This window comes from Andrographis paniculata, unplaced genomic scaffold (genome assembly GCF_009805555.1).
Source record: "Andrographis paniculata isolate CXL003 unplaced genomic scaffold, ASM980555v1 Contig46END, whole genome shotgun sequence".
NCBI classification, from domain to species: domain Eukaryota; kingdom Viridiplantae; phylum Streptophyta; class Magnoliopsida; order Lamiales; family Acanthaceae; genus Andrographis; species Andrographis paniculata.
Genome location: NW_026137580.1, coordinates 855,319 through 870,371, shown reverse-complemented (window position 1 = coordinate 870,371; position 15,053 = coordinate 855,319). Strand labels below are relative to the sequence as shown.

General features: G+C 31.8%; 1 protein-coding gene across 1 annotated transcript; it reads right to left on the bottom strand.

The window, feature by feature from the left end:
• Positions 1-387: 387 nt before the first annotated feature.
• Positions 388-9,701, bottom strand: LOC127252732 (uncharacterized). The gene is made up of 11 exons (XM_051277041.1): positions 9,506-9,701; positions 6,887-7,439; positions 6,171-6,256; positions 5,618-6,090; positions 4,995-5,492; positions 4,364-4,895; positions 4,033-4,263; positions 3,795-3,919; positions 2,916-3,292; positions 1,413-1,826; positions 388-1,330 (listed from the first exon to the last, which is right to left on the bottom strand). Exons 2-11 carry the CDS (start codon positions 7,421-7,423, stop codon positions 851-853), a joined length of 3,753 nt encoding a protein of 1,250 aa, XP_051132998.1. The 5' UTR covers positions 7,424-7,439; positions 9,506-9,701; the 3' UTR covers positions 388-850.
• Between the last annotated feature and the right edge of the window lie 5,352 nt (positions 9,702-15,053).

Sequence of the window (15,053 nt, the reverse complement as noted above, 5' to 3'; positions counted from 1 at the left end):
AATGAACCGAACACGAACACGAGCTCAAACAACAAAAATTCTTAACGAGCTCGAAAGCTTAACGAACGAGCCCGAGCCTTGTTCGCGAACATTAACGAACACTTAAAATTTGGCTCGATTCGACTCGGATCGTTAACAGCTCTAATATAAATTAAGATTTAAATTCAAATTAAAAATCTAACACAAACTAAATACGTGTGTATTATTTTGTTTTGGTTTTAGTTGAATTTTAACTTTTAATTTCTCTGTATTTCTAAATATTTCACATTAGTATTTTATTTTTCATTAAAAAAAAACACATTAATAGTAAGTATTAACAAAAATAATAATATTTGAGAATTGTAAAGCTTTGAAGCTCTCTGAAAATGATAGAACAAAAGGCCAAAATAATACACATGGAACTAGAGATTAAAAAGAAGGCTGTTTTAGGTGGAGCTAGAGATTGACATTGGACAAACACGAGTCCAATCAAGTGTCGAAACAAGAGTGGAGGATCATGATGATATTTATATAAGGAATATGTCATGTCATGTCATGTCATCATCAACATAAACTCTCTTCTTATAACAAATGCAAAGTCGCCTGAGTGAAAGGAGACTACTTATGGGCCAAAAAAACACCACCATAAAGCTCAGCCAGCAATTATCATTATGGAAACTCTCTTCTCTCTCTCTCTCTCTCTCTCTCTACCACAACTCTCAAGTAAGTGACAACACTATTTCTTATTTACCCTTTCTCCCTCTCTTTTTCGTTTCTGTTTTTACCTTTCTTCCATAGACGCAGGCTGATCGATGATGATGTATTCATGTGTTCCCTCTCAGGCAGGCCACTAAGTCACCTTCCTTCCTTGCTAACTGTCTCCTAGATCGCCAAACAGAAGCATCGACGAGCTCATGTGTTCCCTCTCACCCATACGTCTACTGGTTTTCGGAGCAGCTTCTGCGCTGAGTTCCTTTTCTGGAAACGGGAAGGAGAGGGAAAGGGAAAGTGTCGCAGATACATCATCTTCTGCCTTGGGGACCGTCTCTTTAAGTATATGTTCCTCATTCACTTTCGGGTGTACTTTATCAACCAGCAAGGGTTGGATATCCAGACCTCTCACGCATTTTTCACCCCCTAATGCAAGTTCAAGATTCGGTGCCCTATCACTAAGCTGGTCTTGCTCCGGCAGCTGCAATTTCCAGGGGATGGAGCTATCAGCCAAATGTCCACCCTTCTCAGGCTGCGACTCGATGGGGAAGAAGCGCCTTTCAGCATTGTCGTTGCACTCGCTAACTAAAGTATTGACATGAGCTTCTTCATGCAGATTTGCAGAAGCCAATGGATTCATCTGTGACACAAAACCATAGCCAAAATAACTTTTCTAGCATCACATGTATAAATCAGAAAAAAAGTCTCCCGCGTGTCTTTACCTTTTCATGTGCTCCGCTACTTCCGTGACTCCTCATTTCCAGCGGACCAATGGCGGTAAAGGAAGTTTGAGGGCCCACATATTGCTCAGAAGGCATGCCCTCCTTGTGGTTAAAACTCCATCTGTCAGGCTCCATGTTAAGGTCTCCGTTAAACCTCTCATTCTTCAATGGAAGTTTTCCATCCCTCAAAGGACCTCCAGAATCTACTAGTGTGTTCACTTGATTTCCAGCAGTTATTACATCCAACATAGGTCCTACAACTATGTTGCCCCCGACATTACCAGCTGCAACTTCCATCGAGCAAGGTGAAGTCTGTACTCTATCAAGGGGATTATCCAATTGCATCAGCATTTGCTCCCTTCCAGAACTTTTCGTAGCAGGGGAAGCACTGGAGCTGGGATTATCGCCTCCAACCTATGGTGTATAAAATACATTATAAACTATCAAAGTTCCATGCAAAACCGCATAATAACATTTTCATAAACATCAGCACAGCAGAATCTTGATAGATATTAAGCTCAAGAAGAATAACCCACAACTAGGAAAGAACAACAAGAACAATACAAAACAAGATTCAGCCAATCATGAAATCATCAAGCTGGGTCAAGTTGCAGAGGAAACCGCGGAAACATATAATATTTTACAGGAATATGCGTAGACTTTCATTGCATCTAAACCAAAACAAAACAAGAGTTATTGAATTTGATAACTGAATGTCAATAATATACCAATTAGACATTTACTGGAAATAGAGATGCCTCTATGCAGTAGTGTCCTGTGAAAAAGTATTAGTTATAAACCACCAACTGGGTGCCAGGCACAACTTAAAAAGCCATGCTTAATAATTCTATACTTAGAAAATTGTCAATTGAAGAGTGTGTACACATTTTAAAGCATAACCCAATCACTTCCAACAAATATTGTACTGAAAGCGCAAACATGTTCTTGTCATGCTTAGGAAAAAATATATTTCTTTAAAGGCTAGACCTGAAGACCATATCTTGCCCATATGTTGGGCTACATAACCAAAACCCCAAATTCTTGGGCGTGTCAAAAGCAATGTGATTGTACTCAATAATTGCAATAATCAGAAGGAGTAATACACAAGGAAGTTGGTGAAACTGTAGAATGTATACAAGAAACAAATAACAGAGTTAATTTTTAAAATGAGGATATCACTGACAAAACTGTAAGAGGAGTTATAGCTTTGAAAATCATAAAGTAGAAGAAGGCACTGTAGAAACCTGAATTTGAAAAAGTAAAGAAGAATGTATCAATCATCATAGTAATATTCTTTATATGTAACAGCTTCCAAACAAAAAAAGACAACCGTAATCAGAGGACCACCAAAAATGATTAAATGCTACCTTTTCTTCACCATATAGGCAACAAAGATTAAAGATGCATGATCTAGATCTTAAACATTGAATAACATGCTTATTTCAAACTAGCAATTAAATAACATAGGCAATATCATGCTTGTGCAGCAAAAAAAAAGGTTACCTGACAAAGACTCTTCATTTCTTTGCAATTATTTTCAGTACCACTCAGTGTTGCAGCTGGGGAACTAGAATTCACACTGCTATTTACCTGACCCAAAATAGATAGTTTTGCAACAAGATCTCCATTAACAGGTCTTGATGGCAATGCGTTTGGTAAGGTTTCTGAGGTAGGGGATCTGATCACTTGAACTACATCCCCAGTTGCAGGTAATTCCTCAGTAATCGGTCTTTGTGAGCATCTATTATCAGGCAAGGACATTACAGGTGGAGGAATATCTTGGGGAGCACCAATTTGTTTCAAGGATTCAGGCATGTGTTGCAGGCAGTTTGCTTTCTTGCCTCTAAAAACACCCCAAAGGAAGAATAACATATTCCACCCTGCAAGTAGATTACAACATAAATACATTCTATCCAATCTTGAGCTATTGAAAATACTAAGCATATGCAAGAAACAACTAGATACTATCATGCAAATAAAATATTTTAAAAAATAAATAAATAAAAGCAATCTATGGATGATAGAAATTCAACCATATAATTTAGCAAACAGATAAAATTGTATTTAATACTTAAGGAATTTCATTGTTGGTTAGCATAATAATCTCAGCTCCATGTGGTTCACATAATCACATCAGGCATATGCACAGACGCACACTAAGTTGTCTTCAAATAGAAACAACTTCAAATAAGATCATAAAACACTCATTAAAACAAAGCATTTTGATCATCAATAGCAAAAATTTTGGACTTCAACTTTCACATCTCATCAGAATTTATAGTAATGCATGCATTTAAAACTGAGTAAAAAAGAAAAAAGCATTTCTCAAGCATTGAAATAAAAAGGTAAAATTACAATCTACAAAATTTCCATTTTACTTACGCTGGGACTTGTGAGGAAGCTTATTGGAAGGAAATATCAGAAGCTCGAAATCATTTATACTTCCCTTGAGAGCAAGATCATTCTTCATCATATTATCCAGTAAAACTTTGAAAATTTTGTCATAGCTGTTCCATTAACAAGGCGGGAACTCTTAAAACAGATGAAAATCAGTATGTTTAAATTAAATGAATATGATCCAAATTACTAATGGAAGATAAAAATAAAATAAAAAATTCACCTCTCAACATCTCTAGCAAAAAAGAAAAGGGCTACACTATCTTCTGTGGCACCATGTTCCTTAAAATGTATTGGCCAGGTGCTTAGGCGAGGCACTTCGTAGAGTACTATTCTGTCTTTAAGCTTGTTTGCAGCCTCAATTACTTTAGGTGATGCACATGTCGATACATGAGCTTGAATTCCCTCCCATAAGTCAAATAATTTACTGCCACGATATATCTCAAAACATCCTCTGTACATAAGCCCCAGTATCAGTACAAATAAACTAGTGTAGCACCAAATCATGAGAAGGTAAAATTCAAATGCTATGATTAGAGAAAATAAGTACATACTGCCATATATATTCATGTTCAGGGACTGGTACGGATTTCAGAAGCAACGGAACTGCTGCTGAAACATTTCGGTTCATGCCCCCAGAGGACAGGCCAGAGATACCTTCTTGTCCTCCAGAACGTAGAGCACCCTCACCAGAAATTATTGTTGAATGCTTAACATTATTGGGAATTTCTTCTGCAAGGGAATCAGCATTTATGCCTCGAGATTCTGCGGGTTTATCAGGCAGATTTGTATCAGTGCATAACCTTTTCTTTCCAGCTAGAACTGATGCAGATGAATCATCAGGTTGACCCAATGTTCTATTCTTTCGATACACCCCTGGCTTTTTTAGTACAGCAGCTTCAATAGCTGCTTTAAGGTTAATTCCTCTTCCAGAGGATTCATTACCAACAAAAGGTGGTCTTTCAGCAGAAACAGAACTAGATACTTCTTCCTTCAGACTAGCCTGGTTTAATCTTTTCTCAATGTTATTAACTCCATTATTAGCTGAAGTAGCATGACTAGATGGCAACGGTCTTTTCGCTTCGCCTGCCCAGATAATGTTAGAATTTAGAGCAACATTTAAAAAAAAAGGATAAAAACTAATAAGTACAACAAACTAACTCAAACAACAATATGAAACTGTACCTAAAGAGCTGGATATATCTGAGGTCCTTCGACCTGCAAGACTGAATGATCTGGATAAAGCTGATTTGCCTTCACCTTGAGCAGGCTTCATTTCATGGTTGCTAGCAATGGTAGGAACAGAAGATTCTGTTCGAGACAGTGACCTTTTATCATTTCTTGAAGAAGGACTCAATGATGTACCCTTCATAAAAGTCATAGATGAATTCTCAGCTCTAGACAAGCGCTGATGTTCAAACGGAGTTTTCTGTTTCATAGTTTTAGTGTCCTGAGTGCTCTCAGACAATCTAGGAGACATCATCTTCATTTTTGTTTCAGTTTGGTTGGCATTTGTAGATTTAAATGACATAGATTTTCCCATTGGTCTGCCAACACTCTCCTTCGAACGAAATGAGCTATATTCCTTAGCAGATTTTTGCCTCCGGATAACGGCTTGATCTACAAGCTTGACCTTTGGTTTTGAGTTCAGAGAATTAAAGGAATTGGACTTTGAGAAGGTACCTGAAAATTTGATGAATTGTTAATAAGAACTATGCTTGTGGTGAAACCCAAGCCAGGACCAACAATCTGCAAATGTCCGGGGAGAGAAAAAATAAAAAATTAAAATGTGCAGGCAAATGCAATACCTCGAAAATTATGTGCTCGTAGATCTGAAGCAGAAATTGCTGGTTCTGTAGCATCATTAACTTGGACAGCACCTGAGGAAGAAAGATGCGAGGCTTGCAGCCTACCCTTAACTAAGTTCTTGGAAGAACTCTCACGAGAAAGAGAAGCAGCTGGTTTGCTAGAATTGGAGTTCTTTGGTGACCCAACTATTGAGTCAAGAGCAGGCTTCTTTGCCTTCGATGAAACCTCACCATCAGCCTCATCTCTCGGTCTTTTACAAGAAATTTTCATGTACCCTTTTGTATTATGTCCCTCAGCATCAGAACTATGAGGGTGCTCACTGCTGGCTAGACCAGAGGAGTTATTTTTCTCATTTTCATCAATCCTTCCAGCCTTTTCTCGCCTTCCAGTTGAAGCCCGCTCTACATTCTTGCATTCTTCACACAGCCATTCACCTTCAGGGACTTTAGACAACATTTCTCGCATACAGTAACTGGGAGAGAATGGATATGTTATTGTATTGTCTTTATAAATGCAGAGTACAACACTTCGTAAACGAATATTAAGGCTTACGTGTGTTCTGCCCCATCACTACATCGGTAACAGATGGCAAGCAAATCCTCTCGCCCTGCATCTCCACAGATATCACAAACTTTCACCTTTCAAAGCAGAGATGAAATTTAATCAGCCCTTAGTCACTGAAAAAAAAAAACACACACACACACTAGTGACATGGGATGAAATAACTTGTTTATAAACTCATGGTCACCAATAAACCGCATCAAAACGGAATGTTTTTAGAGTCATGGATGAAGTAGCCATAAACTGATTTAAGGACTATCATAAATACTTGGGTAAAATCCTATAATATGCCATTTAACTTCATAGATAGGTGAAACAATAGATTTAAACTATCAATGTATGCTGAAGTAGGCATAAAAACTGACTTTGAAGGAGAAATTAGCACTTAGAAGCAAAGAACAGGCTTATAAATGTAACTATTGTACAAAATTAAACTGGTGATTCTGCATTTGCTATTTAAATTTAAAAATACAAATTCATTCAGGATATTAAGAACAGAAATTGATTATCTATTTTCTTCATGACCCATGAGACGTAGCCACAAATCAAAACACTACGAGCCATTTGAAATATTTTCGCTGTAGAAATTTTTTTAAATATGCAATCTCTTTCTATGTAATAAATTTGGGAAAATAATTGTCAAAGCCTATGATAAAATGAATAAATCTATCATCAGCCACCAAAAAAAAATAAAGCCACATTCTTACATCTTGCTCCACCATATCAGAGTCATCACTCTCATTGACCGGAGGAACTTCCAACTCCATGCCATCATTTTTTTCATTGGAATTTAAGACTGTCTGAGGTGGGTCAGCACATGTCACACCTCCAGTGGGTGATGGAACTAAATCTTCAGTTGAGCCCTCCAGTTCATTCTTTGCCTTGCAAGGGGTATCATTGTTCACATCCATTAGCTTTTGGTTGGAACCTTGCAACGAAGTATTTTGAGCTTTAACTGAATCAGCAGTGTTGATGGTTTTTGAAATGGCTGAGTTCACCAATATAGAATTTTGTATATACAATTCAGCTTGCAAACTACTAGGTCGCCCTTTAGAACTTTCTCCACTAATGTTGTTCTCTGTATTGTTCTTTACTCTACTATCTTCGGTACTAGATTTCTGATTGGCATGTTCATCAGTTCTACTTGCACGAGAGAAGCAATCATCATTTGCCTCTGAAACGCTTTTATTTTTGGACTTTGATTGCACAGAAATATCATCTGATGCAGCTGCATCAGGTGCCATATAGGTGCCTCACCAACTGCAATTTCAGAGAAAGAATCAGAAGTCGAGTTAGTCCCCTCTACAGTGCTCAGGATACATGTCTGCCCACTTTCAACATGCTACATACATGTTTCTTCAGTAGGCTCATCATATGATTTCATTAGATCTTTATTCATATAAAAACAAGCTGAAAAGAACAGAAAATAAGTTTCATGACCCAGCAAACTTCATCCTATAATCAACCTTCTGGATTTTAATAGAGTAACTAAAGGCATCATTAGCAGGACTCTAACCAAAAATTTGTGCAGGTGTGTGTGTGCATGCAAGAGAGAGAGAGAGAGAGAGAGAGAACAAGGCATCAGATTGGGTAGTATCTAAAGATAGCAAGACCACAGATCTATGTTGACAATGCAATTAAAAAATTTTGAGAGAATATAACAATGTAAATATATATTGATTGCCCATTAATTACAGATTAATACCTATAGACTTGTAGTGCACATTGTGCACTTGCTCTCTAATAATTTTAACAAGTCCTCAAACAGGATAACTCACATAGTTGTTCCCAGACAACCAAATACAAAAATTTCAGATCCTTAACCTCTAAATCATCCATATAGTGCATAAATGATAAACTCATGCAGCAGCTTGATATCCATATAGTTTCTCTGGCCCAAATATACATAATGAAACCAAAACTAAGTTCACTTATTATTCATAAAATCAACTGAGTGGCACATCTCATGGTACAATATGTTGTAGATGTGCATACCTACATATTGCATAGTTCAAAAAAGAATTTTTTTCACCATTCTTCACCACATAGCTTGTCTGTATAACCTAAACCAACAGAACTCACACAACCTGATACAACTACCATACATGAACCCTACCAAGTAAGCATTATTCATATTTGATATTAAATTGAAATCATATCCAGTTTCACCCTGTGTGAATAGAGTAAGAAGAAGAACGTTTCACATCAGGCACAATTACCTGAAGCTAACTTAATTTCACTATTAATAAAATACTGAAACTCAAGAACTTGAATTGTAGCTGATTACGTTATTCTATTTTGGTTATCTAACTCAAATTACACTATCAAGGAAACCAAAAATAGAAAAGATATAAACCATCTCTATGACAACCAGGACTTGCTAAAGGTAATGGTAAAGGAAAATGAATTTGATTAACTAATGTTAAGGCATACATAAAAGTCTCAATTTAATGAACAAAGGAATGTCAAATATATATACATGTATAAACATATAGATACATAAGTCTGCATGCAGCTTCTCACCCCATTCAACCAATGGTATATAACACATAAGCCACTAACCCTAATGAATAATAGAAGGTACTGGACTAACAACAGACATATTGACACAGGTCTACTGATATGCCATAAAACTTCTATCATCATTACTGAAAAGGGCCTCTATGGTCCTTAGACAAATAAGAAGTTCACAAGTTCAAATGCACTACTACCTCCTCTCACAAAAAAATATATATAAATCCAGAGAATGATTCCTTAGACAAATAAGGAGTTCACCAGGTCAAATGCACTACTACCTCCTCTCACAAACAAATACAAATCCTCAAAATTGAACAAAGCCAACAAAAGTCTCAAAAACATAAGTCATCCAGTCGACACTTCGCATTGATGTCAAACATGTCAAAACACGACATTCATATTTGGAATATCTTGATTTGCAATGACTGATCACCTGAAGGAAAAGGTAACAAATGGGGCAGAAAAACCATAAAGCTTTCACATAAAATTTAAAATTTCAGGGCTTATCATTACAAAAACACTAAAGATGGTAGTATTCTTTATTTATTATTCCATTTGCCCTTTAATAATAACAGCTTAAAATCAAATCACGATCATTCCATTCATCAAGACTTAGAACAGCAATAAACACCGAAAAGACTAAATCCTTAGTATTGTTCCACTAAATCCCCAATTGGTTAAACAGAAAAACAACAGATTCAATCCGTGTAACGATTCAGGTCCCCTGTCCCTGAAGGAAGTTGCTTCTAGTAATATCCATATGCTATGCATTGATGAAAAAAAATTGGAGAAAGCAAACAAAAAAATACCTTGACATCAATCTCGCCAATTTGCTTCATCCACAGGCCCTTGCATCCTAGAATTTTCTCGATCGCGTTCGCCGGAGACAAAAGAAACCTCTCAAAACTGTAGGTTAGGGTTTGCCTTCAACGATTTCATCGCAAACAGTTTGGACGTAGAAAAAGAAATATTTTAAGAAAAATATAATTGTGGAAATTTTGTGACTTAACACAATAGAAATTGCAGAGAAAATAAATAAATTTAAATAATTTATATCTAGAAACATCCCCACGCCCACGCAATATATTTTCTATATATATATATATATATACATATATTACAAAGCTCAATTAATGTATTTAAAACGTCTGAATAAGTAAGGCTATGCGGCCCACTAATAACAAAATTATTTTTATAGTATTTTTTTATAAATAATTGTGGTTGTAAACATTGATTTTGGTATTTATAAATTTTATTTAATTTTAATAAATAATTAAATAATAATTTACATATAATATTTTGTGAAGAAATAATTATTTTATATGTATCAATTTTAAAAAACACGTTGATTCATTTTGTATTTTTTTATAAATATATTTTTTTATAGTAGGTAAGAGGAATTATACTGAAACTATTTTTTATATAAAATATTATTATACTACATTCGTCCAACTCTAACGCTTTTATTTAATTTTTTTTATGTTATCTTTAAATATTAATTATTATATAAAAATATAATATGAATTAAGAAAAATAGCAAAAATACTTTTACTAGTGTCTTATAATACTAATAGAAAAATATTTGTACAAAATATATTTTTAATGTTAAGTACAATTATACAAAATATAAATTTGACTTTTAGCAACGGACGAAAAGAATATTAAATTATTAATTTTTGTAAATAAAAGAAAATATTATATATATTATATTTTTTATAATTTTTATAACAGTCATCTCATCTAAAAATAAATCAGGTAAAATATTATTAAAAATATGGTATATTTATACAATATAGAATATACTCCATTCGTCCCGCAAAAAGGTTCTCATTGACTAATAAAAGTAAAAATTAATATAAAATACTTCATTCCTCATGCAAAAATGTTCTCATTGACTTTATACAATATTGATCTTTAAATATTAATTATTATATTTATACCTATATAATATAAAACAATAGAAAATGACAAAAATATGTTTATTAATAATACAATTATAATAATATTTTTAATGTTAAGGGAGTATTATTTTTATATCATTCATAGTTTAGGGTAAAATATGTTTTTGATCATTCTATTCACGTTTGTCAATTTTAATCTCTATAGTAGTAAAATGACTCTTTTAATATTTTATTCTTATTTGTGTCAATTTTTTTATTTTATTTTTAAAATAATAATTTTGATCTTTTATCAATTAATATAATTCAAATTTTATTCATAATTATTATTTTTCTAAAAGAACTAATAGATATACTTATTTTATTTATTGTCACACAAATATACTATCTTTAAAAATATATTTCATAAAAATTGATTTCTTTAGTACCTGTCAACAAAAACAATATATATATCACCACATTTGATATCATATTTTTCTCTTAAAAAAAAAAAAGAAAAAAAAAAGCTCTTTTATTTTTCATATGCAATTTAATTAAGACAAAAAACCTTGCAATTATGCTATTTAGACGAATTATTTTTAAATTTGATGTTTAAATTTGTTTTAAAACATTTATCTAAGAAAAATATTTGTTTGAAGATGTTTAAAAAATATATAAAAATTAATTTAAATTATAAATAAGAATAAAACTTTTGAAATCATACATGACCTCAGTCATAAAAAAATAAGTACAAATTTTTCGACACAAATTTTAATATGTTGTTTTTTTTCTTTTTTTCTTTTTTTTTTTTTACATTTTATCTTTTATAGTAAATATATATATGATTTCTAATTAAAAATAAAATAATTATATTTTTAGATGTAAAAAATAATGATCATATTTTTAATTCGCTAAGGGGGTAATAATTATATTTATTATTTTTTAAAAGAAATATTAATTAATAACTGAAATTGAACCATTTAAATAAATAAAGGGCCAAAATTATCATTATAAAAATAACTGGATTAAAATTCACACATTAGTAAATAAAAAAAATAATCAAAAATATATTTTATCTCATATTTTACTTCATTCGTTTCAATTCACAATATTATTTTTATCATTACTTCTCACTTTAAATATTAATTTTCCATTTTAAAAAAATTAATAATACACTAATATTAAAATACTCTTAATTTTTACTTAAATTATCAATATATCATTATACGTAATTACTTTATACATAAAATAAAATAACAAAAATATCAAAAATTCTTATACATTTTCACTAACTAATAAAATATTATTGTATTTTAATTTAATTAAAATACCAAAATGCCCAGTTGAATTGGGACAGAGAAGTATCATACTTCACATTTAAAAAAAAGAAAAAATTCAAGTAAGTGTGTTTGTGAGGTTTTGAGGTGATTTTATTATTTCAAAAAAATCTCTCCCCAAATAGCTAATTAAATATAATTATAAATTAAAATTAAAATTAAAATAATTATTTAATTTAATTAAATTTGATAAATTATAAAATTTTAAATATAATTAAAATATATAATTGTTCTTAAATAAATAAAAAAATGACATAAGAGGTAAGACAAATAAAAAATATAATATGAATAATGATACATTATGTTTGGTTCAAATGAGGGGAGGGGAGGGGAGGGGAGGGATTTTAATAGAAGGGAGAGGAAAAAATATTAAAATTATAATAGTGTGTTTGGTTTATATGGAAGGGAAGGATGACGAGACGAGGGAAAATAGTATTTTTGTGTTTGGTTAAGCAGGGGATTGAAGAGAAAATATAATAATTTATTTTTTTACCTTTGTGATATATAAATAAAGTAAAATAAAAGTATTTAATAAAATTCAATTAATTTATTTATAAAATATGATACAAAATTTATTTGTCTAATATAATAAAATCAATAATTACATTATTACGTCTCAAAAGAATCAAATACTTTATACATTAGTTATTTATCAAAATTACCAATAAAGATAAACAATAGTTTTACGTATAAATAATAAAACTATAACAAAAATTATATAAACTAAATATATTATAAAAATATTTTATATTTATAATTTATAATTTTTTAATATTAATTAAACAATTTAGTTATCTTAATTTTAATTTATAATTATTTTTACTAATACACTTCTTAATTATTTACTATTTATATTTTACTTAATTCTAGTATATACAATAATATGCTCATATTACATGAGACAAAAGAAATAAAATATTAGTATTATAGATATAATTATATGATAATTTGTAATTTATTAAAAAATTATTATAATTAAACTTGATGAAAAAACTTAGTTAAAACTATTTTAAAATATATAATATAATTTTAATATATATTAATATTTATTTGATATAATTAAAAATAAAAGAAATAAATACTCCCTCAATCCCACAGCAAGGTTGCCATTTGGTTTTTAAGTTATTATAGTTGACATTTAAAATATCATTATATTTGAATAATTTACTCTAAAAATATTATTGTATTGATATCATAAGATACTAATAAACATATTCTTGTCTTTTTTTTTTTTCTCGATTTGTATTACGTCTTTATATAATAATTAATATTCAAAGATTAATATGCAAAAAGTCAATGACAACCTTGCAGCCGGACAGATGAAGTATTAAATATTTTTAAAAATATTATAAAATTTCTAATAAAATATGTAAATGGTACAATAGGTAATTAAATAATTTTTTTTTTTCGATAAAATCCCTCCCCTCCAAATTCCACCAAATTGGAGGAGAAAAAAAAATTAGAAGAAATTGACTCTCCTACCCTCCGTTCTCCTCCCATCCCTTCTAAAAAATTTGAACTAAACACAAAAAATTTTACAATTTCCTCCCCCCCTCCCCCGCCCCTCCTACACCCTCGAACCAAACAGACCCATAATGAATTAGTTATGACTTTACAGGTTGGGTTGATGAGTTGATGTTTTTCTTGCATGCTTTAGTAAATTAAGTGTTGCTTTGCAGAAAGAGCGAGAGGGTGGCTACATCTTTATTATTCTCAAAGTTAAAGTACTTGGGACTATTTATCATTTTTTTTTTTTTCTTCAAAATTATTAATATATATATATGTATGTATAATTTGGATGTATGTTGAATACGTTGGTTGCAGCAGAGCGTGTGTACGTAGAAATTAAAGGCGGCTAGCAGCTGTAGCTGTAGTTATAGTTGTAGCTGGTGATGGTGAGGTCAACAATTAATCATAAACATTGGATATGGGATATGATGTATTTATATTGGAAAAAGCAGCCGCTGCTTAAGCACGAATATTCGAAATAAATATAGTGCTAAATTCAAATTTTAGTATTGTGTTATTGTGCTGAATAATATATTATGTGCTATTAGATAACACATTATATTATTATAAATAGCATATGTTAATATAATACAAATACAGCACATGAACAAAAATACATATGTTATAATATTAATAATACACAGTATTATTACAAACAACACATTGTATACGTTAATATAAGACAAATACAACACATGAACTAACATCACATGTTGTAGTCTCATACAACACACAACAATCGATTTTAGCATATAAGATACTTGAATACAACACATTTGTTATTTGTTGGAGTGCAAACCCGAGCCCCATATTGAAAATTGTAAAGAAAATTCAACATCTTATAAATCCTAAATCAACTCCACTTTGAAGAATATCCAAAAACAAATCCGTGCGAATTCAGCTCAAAACGGATAATATCATGCTAGTGTTGAGTTGACTCAATCTCAACAGTGGTATCAGAGTTCGGTTAGATGGTGGCAGTGGACTCGCCCTCGTACCGAAAGTCTCCGGTCTCTGTGGCCAGACAATGGATCCTTTGTAATAGCTATACAAGGTGCACAAAACAGGAAGGTCCAGCGAAACAGTACCCATCCCTCCTTACTCATATATAAATACGAATATGGTGTATTTATATTGGAAAAAGCAGCAGCGACCACCAACATTTTCCCATCCCATAATAATTACTACTACTGCTACTGCTACTTTACTGTGCATCTCAATGGACACCGCACCACCATCATCACATTTCAATAATCTTACACTTTCTTTCTTTCTTTTAATAATAATAATAATAATAATAATAATAATGTGCTTTGGTCTCGTGATCATAATCAATAATAAAATATGCATACACGGCTGGCATTAGTAGGAATTGGGAAGCAATGAAAAAGATACAAATAAAGCAGGCACCCTATTCCTCCAGATACATCCCTTTCTCTTTTACTTCCAAAATAACACTAAATAATTAATTAAAATAAATAATGGTTCCCAACAGGCAGGCACCGCTTTTTACTCACTGCTCCGCTTGGTCGACGAGTGTGTGTTTGTCTTTGTCCCCACCGCCATTCATATTTCATTTTAAATTAATTTTTAATTTTACATTTGCCTTTCCGATCGAGGGTTTATTTATATCT